A 19,316-nucleotide genomic window follows, 5' to 3' on the forward strand; every position below is an offset into this window, starting at 1 on the left:
CTGTATGTTAACAATGGCCAAGTATACAATTCGGCCAATAAAGAAAGTCAAGTACAGAGGTACTAACAGGATTGCTTGATACTGCTAATAACATATAAAGTTTGTAGTTGAAATAAACAGAAGCATGGAATTAAATCTATCTTTCCACGTCTTCTAGCTTGTAGTTCTCCTCGTCATCGGTAGATTTGTAGCCAGGACTCCCTTGCTCCTTGTTCCACGGATAGTCAACCAATATGACCGCTAGTTTGAGCCTAAGATTAGTAATATCCTTCTGCGCGTTACCAATATAAATAGTGGTTAACTTGTAGTGTAAGATGGGGCAGAGTTGGTACATGTTATTTGAACTTTGAAAGAAGGTACCTGGGTGAATATGTATAGTCCTATTCACTTAGTGTACAGTCGTACTGATAAAATTTACTTGCCTTTTCCTCATATGGCTTTGGTGGCCTCCCAGCAAAGCTTGAGATGAGTTTGGAGATTCTATGATCCTGTACCGCATTGCTAATTTCGTTCATCTGCATTGAAGGATATAAGGTTGTTAGCATATTTTGAAACCACATGCATAGTTTTAAAAATAATAATTATGTACCTGGATTTTGATCAGTGTCCTTTCAATGGTATATGTGGTAAAGTTAATTTCTTTTATGTCTTCACTCACGGAGTCCTGACATCTATTTACTTTTCTGAACTCATCCGCCCCCCAGCATTCAAAATAATGTAATTTCTTCATTATGTCGGCATATACCAAAGAAAGCTACAGATTGACAATGAATTCATTCATAGTGCAACAACATATGAACTGTTTAGAAAATAAAATTTAGTAGGAAATATACCTGCTTTCTTCCAATCTCAGGTGTGGGTAAATGATTGGGTCCGGTCCTTTGCAAAGTCAACAAGAGGGTCCTCAAATTCCTCATCTGGTTCAGAATATCCATCAAAAGTACCTCTACGTTTTGGTTTTCCTGTGACAATTCACTATGTGGACCAGTATGATCTAAATAACATACAAACAAGGATTGCTTATACCTGAGATATTTTTTATACAATTAAGCAGGAACATAGGAGAAGAAAAATAATGAACTTACAGGATTCATCTGCGCTGGTGTTATTGGAGAACATTACGTATACTTTGTTGGTGCACGAGATGGATCTAATGTGTTCGTATGCTTTGTTGCTGTAGGAGATTGATCTGATGTGTTCGTCATGGCGGCGGCGGCGACGAACCCTGCAAGTTGGACGTTGCCCACGTATGAGCGGCAGTGACGGCAACGACAGCGAACCCTGGTGGATCTTGTGTATTGTAAAATAATAGAGCGGATGAGATACACAACAATATTTATATACTTCCCCACGTTCTAGATGTTAATCAGGATACTAACTACTTTTTAGGTGTCTGAGATGGTTCAGTTTGGATCTCCTATCTGTAAACTAACAATGTCCGTGTAAAATACGATTTGGCATACTGGCTCTCTTTCCAATTTAAAAAGCTATCATTGCCATGCACGCCATGTGTTGTCAATAAAATAGAAGTGACAAATAAAATAGTAGTCTCTTGCCAAACACGTTGCTCGCATCCCCTACGTGGTCAAAGAACTAGCTTAGTTCTCTACTTAATACATGGACGCAAAGTGTTTGGCAACCTGTGCCTCAACACTGTATCGACAAGGGCAAGCTTTGCGCCACCTGAAAATACTATAGACGTTGCTCGCATCATGTACGTGGCAAAAAAAAACTTAGTGCTCTGCTTATACAATAGATAATATATCGACGACTTCACAAACTGATGTATCGAGCAGCTGTTGAGCAATTCCAATCATACAAATTTATGAATGAAAAGGCTTCCTAGAAGCAAAGCATCAGGATGTCATCAATAACAAGGATTTATACTGGTTTCATAGTCAAAACACTCATTACAAACTCGACGCCAAAGCAGAACCAAAAGACCAATTCCATCTCACTATATTGTGTACAATTAACTTTAGGCGCTGATCCTCCCCATCCCACACTATTTCTCTGAAGAAAAATTCAGAACTTCCTAGCCGTTGCATACATATATATATGTTGTCGAACCAGTCCTTGAGCTTGCTCTCGATGAGGGAGACGATCAAAGCAGTTGCACTTGCACCTACAGAATTTCCTCTGAATCTCTCGTCCTCCTCTTCCCATTTTTCTTGACAGGGATCACTTGTGAATGCACAGCAACTCAGCCGCCGCATATGCTTGTCTGAAATCAGGAAACGCACATTCAGAAAATGCAATAAGCCTTGAATCTTCTTTATTCTACTGCTAATTATGAATACTACTGTTGCTGCCTAAATGGAGTTATATATCCCTGCCTGTATCCCTGCTGATCTCAAGAACTGCACACATGAATCGCCAAGGGCCCTTAGTCATAATGAAACACACGCTGCCATGTGCTGTCGAAAACCACGACATCTCCAAAAACACCATAGTCCATCTGAGATTGTGCATCCGACCAGAAGGTTCTTAAGCCTCCCTTCTGCATCCAAACTATACTTAAAAAAACTCCAGATCTTTCTCTTGCATCTGACACATATGATTCATCATGAATTCTACGTCATTCCCTTGTATCTTTACCTTCTTCTGCCTCGAAATTTTTTTTACAGATCCTGCGAAAGAAATCCAGTCTCTCCTGGACCACCGTGGCTGGTCTCCATCACATCCATGATCTGGTACGGATGAAGCCCACCAAGCCCCAGCTCGACTGCCTCCACCTTCTAAGGATCTGTATGGATTAAGCCCTCGGTGCGACCGCAAAACAAAAGCATGCTCTGGTTTATCAAAGGGATGCGAATGCACATCAACAAAATCAGTCACATACCATATGCCACTGCTTTCACTCCTCTGCACATCAAACCTGGCGTTACATCCACATCGGGTCAGTGCACGTGGCTGTCTTTTCTGATCCGTCCTTTCAAAATGCTTCTCTGATCTGTATCCTTCAAATGAGTACACAAATCTCCTCCATGTCACCTCCTTGGTGCTAGGCTTGTATTTGACTCTGTCCTCCCTGCCACTAAATCCTTTATGGAATGCATAACCATTGTAAAACTCAAAGAAATCTTCCATTTCAAGTTCTAATCAGTAACAAAAAAGTTACAAGTGCTGATGGATTTAATCCTTTATTGACCTATTCTTGATCATGCATGATCCGAACAGTATGTAGGCACACACGAGCAATTAAATATTCATGCTGACTTGTCAAGATTGCAAGGTTGAAATGTTTCTGTTTCTTAAACAAACAAGTGCTATAGATTACACTAGTCTGTTGCTGTTTAATTATACTCGTTTTGTTTTAATTAATATGAGCAGAGTAGAAGGACTAAATTTCATGTAGCTTCCAGTAAAAAAGTAATCGCTAGCATGATTTGAGACGTTTGTCCATAGGGACAGGAAAGATGTACAGATAAAGTGAAGATCCTTTTTTCTCTAAGGGCGTTGAACAGCTCCAACACTAATGAATATGCCGATTTGAGATGCTCACTTACCAGTTACTACCAGCTGCTGAATTCCTGAATCAGTGGCTCTTTGTCCTCGATATATTGAATTGAAGTGGAAGCCTGGAAGGGGACGGACGTAAAGGGCCCTGATCTGTCTCGCAACCTCCACTCAGGTCCTAGCCCCAGCGCACCACCGCTCGCAGGTCCGCCGGCCGCAGGTCTTCCTGCGAAATGGTCGCCCCTCCAATGAGGTCGTGGAGGTGGTTCAACGAGCGAGGCGATGAGGGCCTCGACCCGTGAAGGAGCCCTCGGCCGGCGGCGACGAGGACAGGTAGCCTATTAAACTACTAATGACAATTTTACCTTTTCTAATGGACGGTTAGATCTCTTATATACTACGTACTATCGAGTGGTAGTACTGTGCACCGTAAATGATTTCGAAAAAAAAACGTCACTAGACCCAGTGACTCATGATAGCATGCAAATCAATGCCGAGCCCGAGCGGGAGGCGAAGTACGCCAGTCGCAGCATGGCCTCGCGGGATCCGGCGCGATCGAGCTCGGCCTCAGCGGCGGCGACCGCTGGCACGCCGGTTGGGTTGAAGCTCGGCTAGTACTGTCCGCCGCGGGCGAGATGTGCGTGCCACGGGAGGAGAGTGACGTGCGGCGGGGCGTCGCCGCCGGCGCGTGGCGAGGGGAGGAGGGCGGGACGTCGCCGCAGGTGTGTGGCGAGGGGAGGAGGGCGGGACGTCGCCGCCGGCACGCGATGGGGTGGAGCCGAGGAGGCCGCAGAGTGCAATGAGGGGAATTGCATTGGGGTCCGCTACCGGCGCGCGGCGGGGAGGCAGCCTCAGCGTGCGGCAAAGGGAGGAGGGAGGGGCACGGCCGCTGGGTCACCGCCGGAGCGGATAGAAGCGGGACAAGGCGGAGCTCCCGAGCTGCCGGGCGGCAGTGCTCGGGGAAGATGGGGAGGGAGGGGGAAATTTGATTAAAAAAATCTGATATGCAGGATCTACTAAAATCTAGAAATAAATGTTACATAAATCTGTTGGGAGACTACTCTATTATGATCTCTATAGGTGACTTGAATTGTATTATAGAGAGCGTGCTCTCTATATTGTTGCGGGTACCCTCACATTCCACAATCTTTAGAACTCAAAGTGGAAGTGAAAACAAATAATTGACCGTAACTCCATGTTTCCATATTTCAGAAGCATATTTTTTAAGATTATGATATAGAATCACTTTACAGCATGCAAACTAAATGCATTTTCTTATCACTCAAGGTTGTTACAAGTCACACCCATTTTGAAGGAAACATACATATGATGATATGAAACGCCGCATTATCAGAGCTGATTATTTGTGGTGCCCAAACTTGGAGAGGAAATCTGAGATGTTGATGTCTGAGCTGCCACCTTTACCCATGGCCTTCTTGGCCTTGTTGCTCCACTCCAAAGCCCTCTTTTTGAACTCCTTGCGCATCTCTCCTTCCATCACCTGCCGAACACACATCTCGACCTCCTCCCTCCTCATCACCCCTTGGGAATCTGGACGCACCCGTACGCCGACACGCCAAACATCCTGGACATACTTGGCGTTCGTCGGCTGGTCTGACCAGTGCGGGATCGCCACCATGGGCACACCAGCGCTGATCGCCTCCAATGTCGAGTTCCACCCGCAGTGCGTCACGAAGCACCCGATGGACGGGTGCGCTAGAACCTCCAGCTGCGAGCACCATGGAACGATGAGACCCCTATCTTTTACCTCGTCGGCGAAGGTTGCGGGTAGCTTCCAAGTCTCCTTGGCCCGAACGACCCACAGGAAGGGCTTGCCACTGTTGCGGAGGCCTTCGGCTATTTCGGCCATCTGTTTGGAGCTCAGGGAGGCTATGCTGCCGAAGGAGACGTACACGACGGAGAGCGAGGGGTGGGCGTCCAGCCACGCCTTGCTTTGTGACGTCTTTGGGGTGTGGAGATGGATGCCACAGGATGCATCGTTTGGAAGGCGGTTGTCAAGGTACACGGATGGCATGGTTGGGCCAACCGTCTTGGCACCCCACGTAGACGCCACGTAATCCGCTTCCTGTACACGTGGCAAAGCATTGCCAAAAATGTGCCATGTCATCTTTATTTAGGCGTGCGTGTGTCTTAGTGTATGGACGACATAATTGATGACTCACCTGTGGCTCCAAGTCGTAGAACGAATTGACAAGAACCTGGTCCACGGTGTGCAGCCCCAGGAACTGGTTCATCAGCAACTCCAGGAGACCCGGGGGACGGTTCTTGTCGACCATGAACGTCGGCAGGTCGGTCAGCTCGAGTCGGGACGGCAGCCCGGGCAGCTCCGGCGGCAACTCCTCCTCCCGCACCGGCGGCGCCGGGATCCTGCCGGCGCGCAGGTGCGTGTACAGCACGTCGACGGCGCACGCCTGCGTGAGGAACGCGGCGCAAGCCGCGCCGCGGCGCCTCGTGACGCCCTGCGCCCACGGGAGGAACGCGTCGTACACCACGACGTGCACCGGCCGCCCCAGCTCCGCCTCCGCCCGGAGGAGCCGGTCCACGGACTCGGGCCCGGCGGCGTTTAGCCGGTCGAAGTAGGGGCCCCGGTGCCCTCCGACGCCGTCGGGGCCCACGTCGTCGCAGCCGTCGGAGATGACGGCGACGTGGACGGAGCCGGTGGCCGGCCTGCTCGCCGAGGTGGCGACGAAGCGGGTCAGCGCAAGGGTGCACCGGACGCCGCCGTGGCCGGCGAGGAGATTGGCGAACTGGAAGAGCGGGTTGATGTGGCCCTGGGACGGGTACGGCAGGACGAGGATGTGGATGCGGTGATCGGAGAAGTTGACCATGGTTGGTTGGTTATCTGAGCGTGATGGCAATGCTAGGCAGATGTTTTGAGCGCTGCAGGATATATATATATAGCAATCGATAGCGTCAATTTATTTTTGGCAGCCCAAGTCTCGCAAGTCTTTTGCCTGTGACCCAAAGAACCCATGCATCCTCCACCCCGAGCACCGAGGGCATTGTCAACTCGCCGATGATGAACTCCCCAAAACTCTGGTGATCTGGTCCCACCATGCATGGATGAAAATGACAAAACATATACCAGCTTGATGCCGGCCTGCTTTTGCATGCGCTGCTTTAAGCTTGTATGTTGGAACCCAACCACTTCCGGTAAATTATAAGAGTTGATCTCGCCCAGCTCAACGGCTGGACCAACCCTTGATTTGCGTCCTACTCGGGGGCAGTCAACCAATCAATGGTTGTGGCCCCCGTCGCACAACGCCACAATAAAAGAGAGGGTGAGGCTAAGGTCACAGTAACTAAAGTTCACCGCCCCCCCAAACCCACCTACAGACCTCCAGATCCGATCTGGGAGGCGCTGCTAGCGATGGGAAGTACCACGCCGCTTTTGCCGCCATCCATGACCTCGCCACGCCATCCACGATCTCTGCACCGCCGTCCACAACTCCGGCGCGTCCCCGACTTCGGCATGGCGCACAACCAAGAGGCTGGCTCCTATAAGTCCTCCGGCGATGGTCTGCTCCCTCTACATCACTCTCTCTGTCCATATCTAGTAGTAGATGTTTTCTAGACCTCAAGATCTCTTACTGTTGTACAAGGTACTCAAGTGAATCGAGTTCTACCCATTGGATCTCATCCTAGTCGATCCATACAGTGTAACATGTGACAGATAGTAGAATACATCATGCTTACGTCTCACTGCTTACGTATATCGCTGACGCAACCAATGAAGGATATATGTGGCGCGCGCGCTATTTTTTGCTTTTAAAAGGCCGACGACGATCGGCCGACGACGATTGTCGGTCCAGAGCGCATGCAGCAGCACAGCGATGAGCACCTTGTTCTGTTGGATTGGCATCTCTTTTATCACAACTTGCCAGCGACTTTTCAGATGACCGAGAAGCTGGCAATAGGCCTCCTCCAAAGGCTAGCTCTTAGCCAGCTCGTAGAATTTTTTAGTCGGTGAACAGTGCTAAAAGTGAAGAGCTATCTCTGGTTCAAAAGATAGTTTCATATATGAACTTCGAGATTACAGGAGGATGATGTGTAGGGCGATTCATATTATGCTAAGAGCCAGACCATTAGAAGGGTTGTCTCTTAAAGTAAATTACTTGAAGTTGGGTACTAGCTCATATCATACCTTCGGAGGAGACTAAGTTGGTTTGATCGGCACAGCATCTTCTTGAGTTAGGCCAGCAGGTGCGGCATAAAAGTTCGGAACCGGATCGTGTTGCATTACACATCACGAGGACTCGAGGAGCCGTCTTGCATTGATTCAGTAGTTTATTGTCACAGAGGAAAGCCGATTTAAGGGCACGGCAAGAGCATAATGTATATGATCACTATAGGTTTCACAGAGTCACCGATGCAGAGAGGCAGAGATGTAGCCAAACCTCTACCACATGCGCGCGTGGCAAAAGATCGTCTTCTCCGTTGAGATTCTGTGTGGGGGCAGGCGAGCTGAAGGTGTGGCTCAGGAGCTGCCGTTATTAGTCGCGGGGCCTGAGGATTCTGTTCGATCCTGACGGGTGGTGCGCGGCGGTTGTTACATGTCTCGTTTCAGACTCGTCGGTGATGGATGCAGCTCAGGCTCAACTTGCTGCCCTCCGCCTTCAATTCTGGGCCATGTGCGATGTCCACCTCACTCGTGGTAACTGGTAACGGATGGCTACACGTTGCGTCGCGTCTATGTAGGAGGAATAGAATAGGGTTTGTGTGAATTTGATGTCACTTGGCTCGTGATGTGAAGAATCAGGATGCAACGTGGCGGCCAACGGATGTGGTGAATCTCAAGCGAAAGGTTCGTGCAGATGAACCAAAAGCGGTGGAGGATGAACACGAGTAGGCTTGAACTGAAGGATGTGTGGAGTCTGAGCGGAGTCACGTGCGATCGACGTGGTCTACTGAAGAGCAAGAGTACATGAATGAATAAAGATAGTGCCGATCGAGTCAAGCAGGAGACTGGACACGCCTCGACATCAAGGCGGTCACATGGCGGCCATGGAAAGATGCATCGACGGTTTGGTGGTTTGGGCCTAAAATCACAAGACGGGCAGGTTTACCGGTTTGTGCCTCAAAACCAGGAACGCGTTCGGTGCGGTTGGATTGCTAAGGCGGAGGGCACATTGCCATCGCGAAGCTTGGGTTGAGACAAAGCAAAGTCATGAAGGCGGTGTGTCCATCTGATGGTTCTACAAAAATCTGAATCATTTAGTAGTAGTGTAGTTATCATAATTAGTAGTGTAGGATCAAAACCGTTATCTTGCGGAGAATTTGTGGGTACAAGGAGATGAGGAGCAGCCATCCTATTTTAGCCCCCTCCCTCGTCCCGTGTGTCTCTCTCCCTTATTTCTTTTCCCTTCCATTTATTGAACCTAGGATTAGGAATTGAAAGATGAAGAAGATTTTGTATCATAAATTATCGAAGAATAAAAGGAATAAAGGACCAGGAGTAGAGGACCAGGAATAAGAGGACCAGGAATACAGGACTCTGCTGTATCCTCGTTTCGCCATACAGGCTCTAATCTTGTTTTTGTCCGAATTTTCAGTGTCCCTCTTGTTTCTTTTCCTCTTTTCCGTTATGTTCTTTACGCGCAGGAACCAGCGGAGTAGCGCGCGGAGCGTGGAGCGCACGGCGTGCGGTGCGAAACGGCCGGTGGAACAGGCAGACAAGTTTGAGGGCGAGCGTCGGAGGCGACGGCCGAGCGCACCACGGCAGCAGCTCGCGAGGCGGCGGCGTTCGGAGCGAGCGGCTCTGCTCGCTGCAAGCCAGGGCAGAGCGCGGCACTCCTAGCACAGCCCACGGCCCAGCTCGGGGCAGGTAGCCCAGCAAGCTGCAGTGGGCGTGGGGCAAGGAGCCCATCACGACCAGAAACGACCAGGAGAGCAGCGCCCACAACTCTCGGCCCAATGTGCAAGCACTGTGAGCATGTATCTCTATTCCTCCCACTTCCATTTATTTAGTTCGTGTCAATTAGTTAGACTAGTTTGTCTTTGTACTCTGTTAGGATTCAGTATCTTGATCTGGCTACTTAGTGTTTTATGTTAATTAGCTCTTGTTAGGTCTAAATAAAACGAAAAAAATAAAATTTCGTAAATTTTTGTTAGTGCAAGTTAGTTTTATTTCTGGTTTTTCTAGCTACTTGTTTTACATGTGTATCTAGCGGTTTTCCCCTGACTTTCCTTCGTGCGTGTGCATGTGTGAGCACGTTTGTGCTTTACCCTGTCGTGCTTCCGCTGTGTGTTCCGGCTTCACTGTAGGGGTTTTCCTAGGGCCGACAGCCATTCGTGTGCGTCGGGTGCAATTGAGACTTTTTCACTCTAATTTATTGAAATTGGATTTGAGGCTTGGATTCACCCCCTTGGTCGTCTATTATGTCCCATAATTGGTATTAGAGCTTTGGTTAGGATCACTCTATCTTAACTGACCTCTGTGATCCATTATGGCGACCCTAAGCGTACCTCTTCGACATCTCCTCCCTATTTTGATGGGACTACAGATACTCAAAAACTCGCATGAGAGCCTATCTAAGTAGTAGAGGACCAGGAGTTTGGGAAATCACTTAGGATGCTACTTATGCTATTCCTCATGTTCGTGTGACTCAAGAGGATAGGGAAAAAGTACCATGCTAACAGCAGAGCTGTTGATATTTGACGGGGGTGTAAACCCGAGATCCCTAACGGGCCCGCCTCGTACAGTATCAAGCCCAATAGCCCGTTGAGCTCACCGCAGCACAGCTCACCAACTGGTACGGGCGACTGCGTCCCTTTAGAACCCAACACAGCCAAGAGCCGACCCTCAGGGGACACGTGGAGGCCTCCCGACCCAGCGCCCCGGGTCAGCGCCGTACTAAGCAACCCGGGCCGTGCGCTCCAAGACTGCCACCCCGTATAACGGGCGTGCCGGTCAAGCCTGGTCCTGTACAGGCTCCCACGACGGCCACTCCTCTCCTCACGCTGTGCGTACGTGGTCTACAGGGCCCTTTGACAAGGGCACGGTGCCAGCCGTGCAGGCCGCACGACGCAACGGGAGAGGGCGACGAGCACCCCCTCCCACACCGTAATGATGGCTTCCCCTGCGCACCACTCCATTACGCCAGCAGGTGTGACCGGACGGCACCGCCTGACTATGGCAGGACATCCCTCACCGGGCGTGCTGTCCTTCAGGCAGAAGCTTCGCAGGGGAGGACGTGCGGCAGCGCTACGGACAGAGGCATAGGTACGGACGGACAGGATGGGAGACGACCCCCGAGCGACCTTCCGAGTGGCAAGGCCATCCCGACTGACCAAGGACGGGACCACACCTAGACAACCCATTGCCCAAGAAAACCAACTGGGCCCAAGCCTTTCCACTCCCGACCGACTGAGTGGGCCCCGGCGACTGACGAAGATGAAGGACTCCTAGGCGGAACCAAGACATCACGATAGATATATGTAAATAGGGGGCCCCACCTTGAACTATAAAAGGGAAAGGCCCCCACGTAGGAAAGGGTTGGACTCCTAGAGGTTCGACTCCAAGAAAGCACACTGCTTGAAAGGCTTGTAAGCTCCCCTCTGAACTTTGAGCACCCGGGGCTCGAGAGCAATAGAGTAAGAACACCACCCCCATACTGGACGTAGGGCATTTTCGGCCCGAACCAGTCTAAATCCTTGAGTCTTTGTGTGCTAGACCATATCTGATCAAGCGCACAACAAATGAGCAATCGAATAGTTTAATAGTCGCCGATTCTCCGTAGCGACAGTTTGGCGTCGTCCGTAGGGAGCGCTTTGTGCGTTCACTGCTTCGGCGATCAGATGGGTTCGGTCACTCCATTCGCCGCCTCGGCGCGAGCCAGGGCGAGACGATCTGCTTCGGCTCCCTGGAGTTCCCTGCGATCCCCCGCGACGGATCGTGGGTGCCTCCACTGTTCCCGCCTTTCCAGACCTTCCAATTCGGAAGTCTGGAGTTCGTCACTGACCAGCTCGGTGCACTCCGTCTCTGTGAGGAGGAACCCGCTCCGGTGGCCTCCAAGGAGTCCGCTCCTCCTCCCAAGCTTCTCAAACTGAAGCGCCGGCGATCGATTCACTGGCGCATCTGGAAGCGCAAGCCATCGCAGCCTACCCGCGTGGTGCTCCGCCACATCGCGCTCATGATGGCGTCTAACCCGGCCGCCGAGGACGTTAACTTGGTCCTTTATTCCTTGGCCAACATTTCTCGGCAGCTTGCGGGCGGACCTCCACTGCCGCCACCTCGCTCGTCCTCCGAGCGACTACCGTTAGGTCTACGCAACTCCGCAGACACCTGCGTCCGGGAGATGCACAAGGCCATGCGTGGGCACCAGCCCACGTCCCAGTTCGTGGGCATGACAGGGAGCTATCCCGACTCCGTCCACGACCTCCTGTGTTATGAGGATCCCCTGAATGATTCCTCTAGCATGGGAGACAACTACCTGGAGGGAGTATCCGCGCCGTGTCGCGTGTGCTCCATGGCTGGCGCTCCCAGCGAGCCGCCGCCAGAGGTGGTGCCATCGCAATAGACGCACACCCCCTGGATCACTGCGCACAGGCGCTCGCCAACGCGCAGGCCAATGCTGAAGAACTTCATCTCCAGCACCAGCACACGTCCCCGCCGGTGAATCAGCCCCGCGACCTCATTTCGGGTCGAAAGCAGCAAACCCCACCGGTTCCGCGCGGCAGCGCGCGCGCGGTCAACAGCGACATCATCAACGATGCTCGCATGCAACTCCTGCAAGAGTTCCGCGTGGGCCAGAACATTGTTGCAGTGGCGATTCTTCTGCAGACACTACCAGAGCCGGAGGACCCCGCTCAAAAGGACCTCCACCGCCAGGTTAAAAACCTGGTGGAACTCGCCGCCGTCCAACAAGCGGCGAGCTGCTCTCTACACCGCCGACAGGCCGCCACTTCGTGCCTTGCCGGCTGCGCAAGCCGTCCAGGGCTGGAGCTGTCTGAGGAGCAGCGCGCACCACCGGCGCTGCAAGCTGACGCGGGCGGCGCGCCGATCCCGGCGCCGGCACCTGCTCCTCTCCGTCCAAGGCCACCGATCCATGATCGCGTCAGCCCCAACTACAACGCGTGCAGCGTGATCCAAGGCCGACAGCAAGCACGGCATCATGCTGACATCTATCGTGCGGCCGCCCATGCACAAGATGAGTTGGCATACGCACCGAACCCGGAGTGCTCGCCGCTCCGGTGTGGGGGACGCCCCTGTGACCCAGACGTCGACCATGACTGGAGTCCGAGCCCGGACCTTCCGGGGCCGCACACCTTCACCAGGGCGATTCGCGGGGCGCTCTTCCCCCAGCGTTTCCGGCCACTGGCAAACGTGGCGAAATACACCGGGGAGACGAACCCCGGCGTATGGCTGGAAGATTACCGGCTCGCATGCCGAGCCGGAGGAGCGAACGACGACCAGTTCGTCATCCAGTACCTTCCAATTTGCCTGGGAGAAAACATCCGCGCCTGGCTGGAGTTCTTGCCCGTCGACACCATCGGCAGCTGGGCGGATCTCCGGAAAGTTTTCGTCGGAAACTTTCAAGGTACGTATGTTCGACCCGGCAACTCTTGGGACCTCAAGAGTTGCAAGTAGAAGCCCAGCGAGTCCCTACGGGACTACATCCAGCGTTTCTCCAAGTAATGCAACTCGCTCCCTGACATCATCGACGCCGATGTCATCAGCGCGTTCCTTAGCGGAACGAGCTGCAAGACCCTAGTTCAAAACTAGGGTGCCAGAAGCTGCGTACCACTCGCGAGCTTCTAGACATCGCCACCAACCATGTCTCCGGCGAGGAGGCAGTCGGAGCCGTCTTTGTGCGGGAGCAGCTCGTGACAAAGGTCAAACGAGACATCTCCGACGGGCCCTCCGCGGGCCGTGAGGGGAGGAAGTATAAGAAGAACTGCCGGCGAAGTCGCGGCGGCCGATCACCAAGATAAGCGCCCTCCCAGGAACAATCACTTCGACCAGCTCCTAGAGAAGCCGTGCACCAACCACGGCTATCCGGTGAGTCACAAGTTCAAAGATTGTGACATGATGAAGCGCCTTCTCTGCAGGATGGCCAAGTCTGATGGCGACGACCGCGACAAGCAGCCCGCCACCGACTAGGACAAGGAGAAGCCGGCGGAGGAATCGTTCCCTCAGGAAGACCGGTGCCTCGTCATCATCGGCGTCCTGGAGGATGACTGTTCCAGGCGCCAGCAGAAGGTGCGACTTTGTGAGGTCTACGCCGTCGCAAGCGTCGTTCCCAGGAAGCTGAAGTGGGGGTCCACGCCCATCATTTTCGACTAGGACGACCAGCCGATTAGTATCCCTCGACCGGGGAGCTACCCACTCGTCGTCGACCCCGTCGTCAGCAACATACGCCTGTCCAAGGTGTTGATGGACAGGGGTTGCAGCCTCAACATCCTATATATCTACACTCTTGAGGCCATGGGGACCCCGTGGGCCTGCCTGCGGGCCTCTCTCTTTCCCTTCTATGGCATCCTACCGGGTATGAAAGCATACCCGCTCGGCAACCTCGACCTGCCGGTCACGTTCGGCAGTAGGACCAACTACCGCACCGAGACCCTCACGTTCGAGGTGGTATATTGGAAGGGGGCATACCACGCCATCCTCGGGTGCCCCGCCTACACCAAGTTCATGGCGGTGCCCAACTACACCTACCTCAAGCTCAAGCTGCCAGGTCCGAACGGAGTCATCACCAGGAGCGGCTCCTTCAAGAAGGACTACGCCAGCAGTCGCGAGCACTTCGACCTCGCCACCACTGCCGCGAACTCAGCGGAGCTCAGCCAGCTTCACGTCACCACCGCCGAGTGTCGCCCTGACCCTAGCAAGCCCAGCCATGCACCGACTTTCATCTCGACTGAGGAGACCAAGCCCAGCCATGCATCGAAGCCAACCGCGACAAAATCGCGGCCATAACCAACATGGGTCCAATCTGTGGCATCAAGGGCGTTCAGAGGTTAACCGGGTGCCCAGCAGCCCTCAGTCGGTTCATCGCTCGACTGGGCGAACGAGGTCTGCCACTGTACAAAGTCCTCAGGAAGTCCGACACTTTTGTCTAGACGGAGGAGGCACAGGCGGCCCTCGACCGCCTGAAAACCCTCCTATCCTCTACTCCGGTGCTCGTAGTGCCGGACCCTTGCGAACCCCTTCTGCTCTACCTAGCAGCCACCAACCATGTGGTCAGTGCCACTTTAGTTGTAGAAAGGGAGGAGCCGGGACACGCCCTCAAAGTCCAACAACCCGTGTACTTTGTCAGCGAAGTACTGATCGACACCAAGTCACGGTACCCACAGACACAAAAACTCCTCTACGCCATCGTTATGGCGACCAAGAAGCTTCAACACTACTTCACCGAGCATGAGGTGTCGGTCGTCACCTCATTTCCACTCGGTGAGGCGGTCCGCAACAGCGACGCCGTGGGGTAGATCTCCAAGTGGGCGGTCGAGCTGATGGGCTACGATATCAAGTTTGTGCCATGCGCGGTGATAAAGTCTCAGGCCCTGGCCGATTTCGTCGCCGAGTGGACGGAAGTCCAAGCCCAGACCCCAGAAATCTCCCATGAGTACTGGACCATCTATTTCGATGGGTCGGTCATGGGACCCGGCGCGGGGGCCGGAGTTGTCTTGGTCCCCCCGGAGGGAGGCAAGTTCCGGTACGCAGTCCGCCTCCATTTCCCCGCGTCCAACAACATCACCGAATACGAGGCACTGATCAGGGGCCTTCGTATAGCCATTGACATTGGGGCAACTCGCCTCTACGTCTACGGCGACTCGAAGCTGGTAATCGATGTTGGCAGTCCTTAGCCTAACGAATTACTCTGCAAGCGGACAGAGACCGATTGTAGCTTTCACCAGGGAGTATACCTGGGATATCGAATCCAAGAAATGGTAAAGTTTCGACCGAACTTAGAGATCTTCAACCGGACACAACCAGCGAGAAGAAGATAAGGGAAGAGGGCCTAACTCCAGATAACCAACTACTCTGACTAGATAACGAGCTAACTACTAACTTGATCTGCTTCGGCGGCTGGAAGAGGAAGGACTTCAGAAAGGGATGAGAGGGGCGTCCAACGGCAACTTGCACTTTTGCTATGAAAAACACTGAATGTGGTGGACTACAAAGGACGAATAGGGCTGTCACCACCTACCGACTACCACAATGGTTCCGTGGGGTGGAACACAACCTAACGTAGCTACCAAGCCTGGGCACCACGCCCACAGCTCTCGAGCTACTTGCTCCTACCGTGTACTTAGATAGAAAGCAACCTCAAATAAGTAGAACTTGCTACTTATGCAGACTTAGGATCCCGCAGATCAAAGTAAGTACTTAACAAGTAACTAAGACAGAAAGTAAAGCTAGCGATAAACTAAAGTTGAGACAAGGAACTTACTCAATAAATTCCTCCGAGGAGGATACAAAGTGGAGTAAGACCGAGATAACTCGAGTCCGCTCCTTTCAGCTCGGCTTTCACCAGAGCACTCACTTCACTCTCTTCCTACTCAACACAAGTGTACAAGAGTCTCTCTTCTCTATGGAATGGTGTGTGTTACAAGAGGGGTAAGGTGCTCTATTTATACTATTCTGAGGTCGGTACTGAGCTGAGCGTCAGATGCATGCAGGTAAGACGGTTATGCTTGTCTTTCACACCAAGGTAGGGCTTCAGAGGCCGCCAAGTGGGGCCGGCCAACCTCCCTAGGCCGGCCGGCCTGGGGATGTGGCCGCGTGGCCACCGCCTTTGCAGGGATGCTCTGGATCTCCTCCTGATGTCGGTATCGGTTGCGTAGCTTCAACGGTGATAGTTAGGGGCCGGCCGGCCTCTCCTAGGCTGGCCGACCTGGCTCTGGCTTGGCTCAGGCTCGTGTTACACCGACTTGTTGTTCTCTAGGCCCACATTTCTTCACAAGTCGAATTGGGCTCTGGTTCTTCAGATTGTCACTGATTTTGACCTCCACTTAACTTGGTTCAGGCCTTTCGGCCTTAGCTTGTGAATCTCGTAGAACCCATCTTATTATGACTTGTCCTTGGGCTCAAGTGACTCTCCATGAAGTCTCATGGCCAAGTGTGGCAGGGGTAGGCCGGTCGGCCTGGGGTCCACCCCATTTTGGCTCAAATTTGCAGATGTTGTTCCTAACTTCAAATAATCATCAAAACTTATGGAATTTGTTAATGTTAGTAAAAATTATAGTAATATAGTTCCAAAAGCATGAAATTCAAAGGAATGTTGGCGGTAAAAATCATCGAAATCGACCGCCAACACACCCCCACACCTAGACTTTGCTCGTCCCGAGCAAAAGGGGTCGATAAAGATTCCTGAGGATCAAGCAGGGTCTGGGGTTCACAAACGCAAGTATGCATAAGAATTATTTCAGAGCTTTCCTTTTATACCTCGGATTCTGGGTGGCTAACACCTTCATATTCACCTATTGATCTCCAGAATAAATCGATGAAGGTAATGATTAGCCCTGTCTCGTATTACTTGGAAGATTTTTGTTTTTAAATAAACCCAAGACATACTCTTTTTGCTCAAGTCATTCATTCACTCAATTTTGTTCATACTTCACTAATTCTTCCAAAAGAGTATGTGGAGCTAAGTGAAGGATGTTGCATATCCATACATTTATATTGCAAGATCAAACCTGGTGTCTCTTAGCAATTTAGATGTTCATCTCATGGGTCAAGTGCAAGTGATAGATGAGGATACAATCCATGGTGGTTTCGTGTATAGCACTACACACCTCCCCCTTCTTTCTTTCTTTCTCTTTTTTTTATTAGACAAAGCATGAATGTTGTTCACCATTTTCATTCTTTTCAGGGGGTGTAGCACTGTTTTGCAACCACATTTCATGTATTCGACTTGATGGACGTGTATGTGAATGATCCCAAGAAGATGAATCAATCTAAATTTCTTTGGAGGCACCCAACTTGAGCAAGCTCACAATGCATAGGATAGCTATGTGTCTGGATTTCATAAGTATGGCTCTGGAATGAGTACTGGTAAAATTGAGCATAAGAGTTTTGCCTGGTTTTGTATTTTTTTTTCAACTTGAAAACTTCCAAGACCTTGAGTCAAGAACTAACATAACTCCATGTCATTATATCATAGAAAGCAATAAGCAAGCAATCAAGTGATCCTAGACATGAGTTCCGAAGGCATTTGGGTACTTGCATAAGAAATAAATCTTAGCATACCATGGTTGTGAAAAGATTTCAACTCTTCCTAGTCATTTCATCCAAGTGTTTTATTTGATTTTAGTTGGCAAGATTTTGAACGAAATTGAATGACACCAGGAAGGAACAGGGAGTAGAGGTGTCAAACTATGAGTACGCGAAGGGGGCCAGGGGATGGCCGATAGGTGGGGCCGGCCGGCCTAGGAGAGGCTGGTCGGCCTGAGCCTGTGGCCACCCTCGGTGACCCTTTTTGCACAGGTTCAGGCTCAGTCTGTTCTGCACCAGTGTGGGTGTTTTGGTAATTTTTCCGAAAGTCCCAGGCCGGCCGGCCTGGTTTAAGCCGCCCAGCTTGCTTTTTCTCTGGAATCCATCCGAATTTTTCTGACAGCTTGTGTTCACCTTCCTCGTTTTATTTTGCTGTGCAATGGTGAAACGTGAGAGCAGGGGGCGTGGTTGGCACACACATGTGCACCAACCACATAAACACTAAGAGGAAGAAACTTGAGACTTTATTTTATTCAAAAAGGGAAATGGGGGTGCTGCTGATTACAAAACAAATAAATGAAGGAAATAAAGAAAGTAAAAGCACCCAATCTAGCACTAATATAAACCTACACCTACTTGGGATTCGAGGATCTATAGAGATCCTTGTTCCTGGTCACCTTCGCAACGCATTTGATCTTAGAACAGACCGCCTTGCGAAGGGTATCCACCCTATCCCCCAACTCCATCCTATCTATCTTTGTCTCGGCTACGCGCTCGTCCATGTTGTTGAGGCATAGTCGGAGAGCAGCAAGCTACTCACGGAGTGAAGCGACGTTATTGGGCTCCTCTTCCTCCTCCTCGTCGTCGTCGTCAGAGTCGGTGTAGGCGTGGACCTCGATCGGTCCACGAATCGGTGGCGGCCAGATGTGGCGACGCACCGAACTCGGTGGAAGATCCATGCCGGTACGATCCAATGGGGGAGTGAGCACCTTACCCCTGCTGTCCTTTGCCCCGGTCACGCTGTGGCGTGGAGGGATAGGGCTAGCGGGGGTGTACTCCGGGGAGTACGTGGACAGGTCCTGCTGCACCATCTGTAGTGCAGCGACCTGCGCAACACGTGCCCCGCTCGACAACGTCCCCGCACGCTTTGTCACGACCTTCCTAGGGGAAAGAACCCCCATGGTCGGTCGTGTCGGACTGCGCGTGCAGGAGCGCACGAGGGCCCTGGACCGAGCTCTCCATTGAACCGGGGGACAAACGGCCTCGGGGTGAGGCCGGCCGGCCTGGGGCTGGTGCCCCTAGCCAGCTAGTGGCGATGGCGAGAAAGCGGCGATCTCCACTGGCTCCAGAATCCTGACGCTGCTCGATGAAGCCCTGGTTTGGTTTGAATTGGAGGGTGCTTTGGGAGTGGGTGTGTCCATGGCTTCGGATTTGGGAGTTTTGGGAGAAGTTTGCGAGGCCATGGTGGTGATCTCGGGGAAAGGAACAAGGCTCGAGATGAGATATGGTGAATGGCTCTAAATTGAGGAAGAGAGGGGAGCCTTTTGGTTTAAATCATCTCATCGAGCTCCGAACACCTAGGATCAGGAGGTTTGAACCACAGGGAATGTTGCACGAGAGGATGACGCCGAACGGCCGCAGAGCCAGGCCGGTCGGCCTAGGGTAGGCCGGCCAGCCCCAC

General features: G+C 51.9%; 2 protein-coding genes across 2 annotated transcripts; one reads left to right on the forward strand and one right to left on the reverse strand.

Annotated features, from left to right (window-relative positions):
* Positions 1-4,635: 4,635 nt before the first annotated feature.
* Positions 4,636-6,553, reverse strand: LOC120655286 (UDP-glycosyltransferase 79-like). Its single transcript, XM_039933039.1, has 2 exons — positions 5,643-6,553; positions 4,636-5,545 (listed from the first exon to the last, which is right to left on the reverse strand). The coding sequence occupies exons 1-2, from the start codon at positions 6,306-6,308 to the stop codon at positions 4,820-4,822; spliced, it is 1,392 nt and encodes a 463-aa protein (XP_039788973.1). The 5' UTR covers positions 6,309-6,553; the 3' UTR covers positions 4,636-4,819.
* Positions 6,554-13,906: 7,353 nt separating this feature from the next.
* Positions 13,907-14,398, forward strand: LOC120653341. Its single transcript, XM_039931100.1, has one exon. The coding sequence runs from the start codon at positions 13,907-13,909 to the stop codon at positions 14,396-14,398; it is 492 nt and encodes a 163-aa protein (XP_039787034.1).
* The last annotated feature ends 4,918 nt before the right edge of the window (positions 14,399-19,316 follow it).

Source organism: Panicum virgatum, chromosome 1N (assembly GCF_016808335.1).
Source record: "Panicum virgatum strain AP13 chromosome 1N, P.virgatum_v5, whole genome shotgun sequence".
In the NCBI taxonomy this organism is placed as follows: domain Eukaryota; kingdom Viridiplantae; phylum Streptophyta; class Magnoliopsida; order Poales; family Poaceae; genus Panicum; species Panicum virgatum.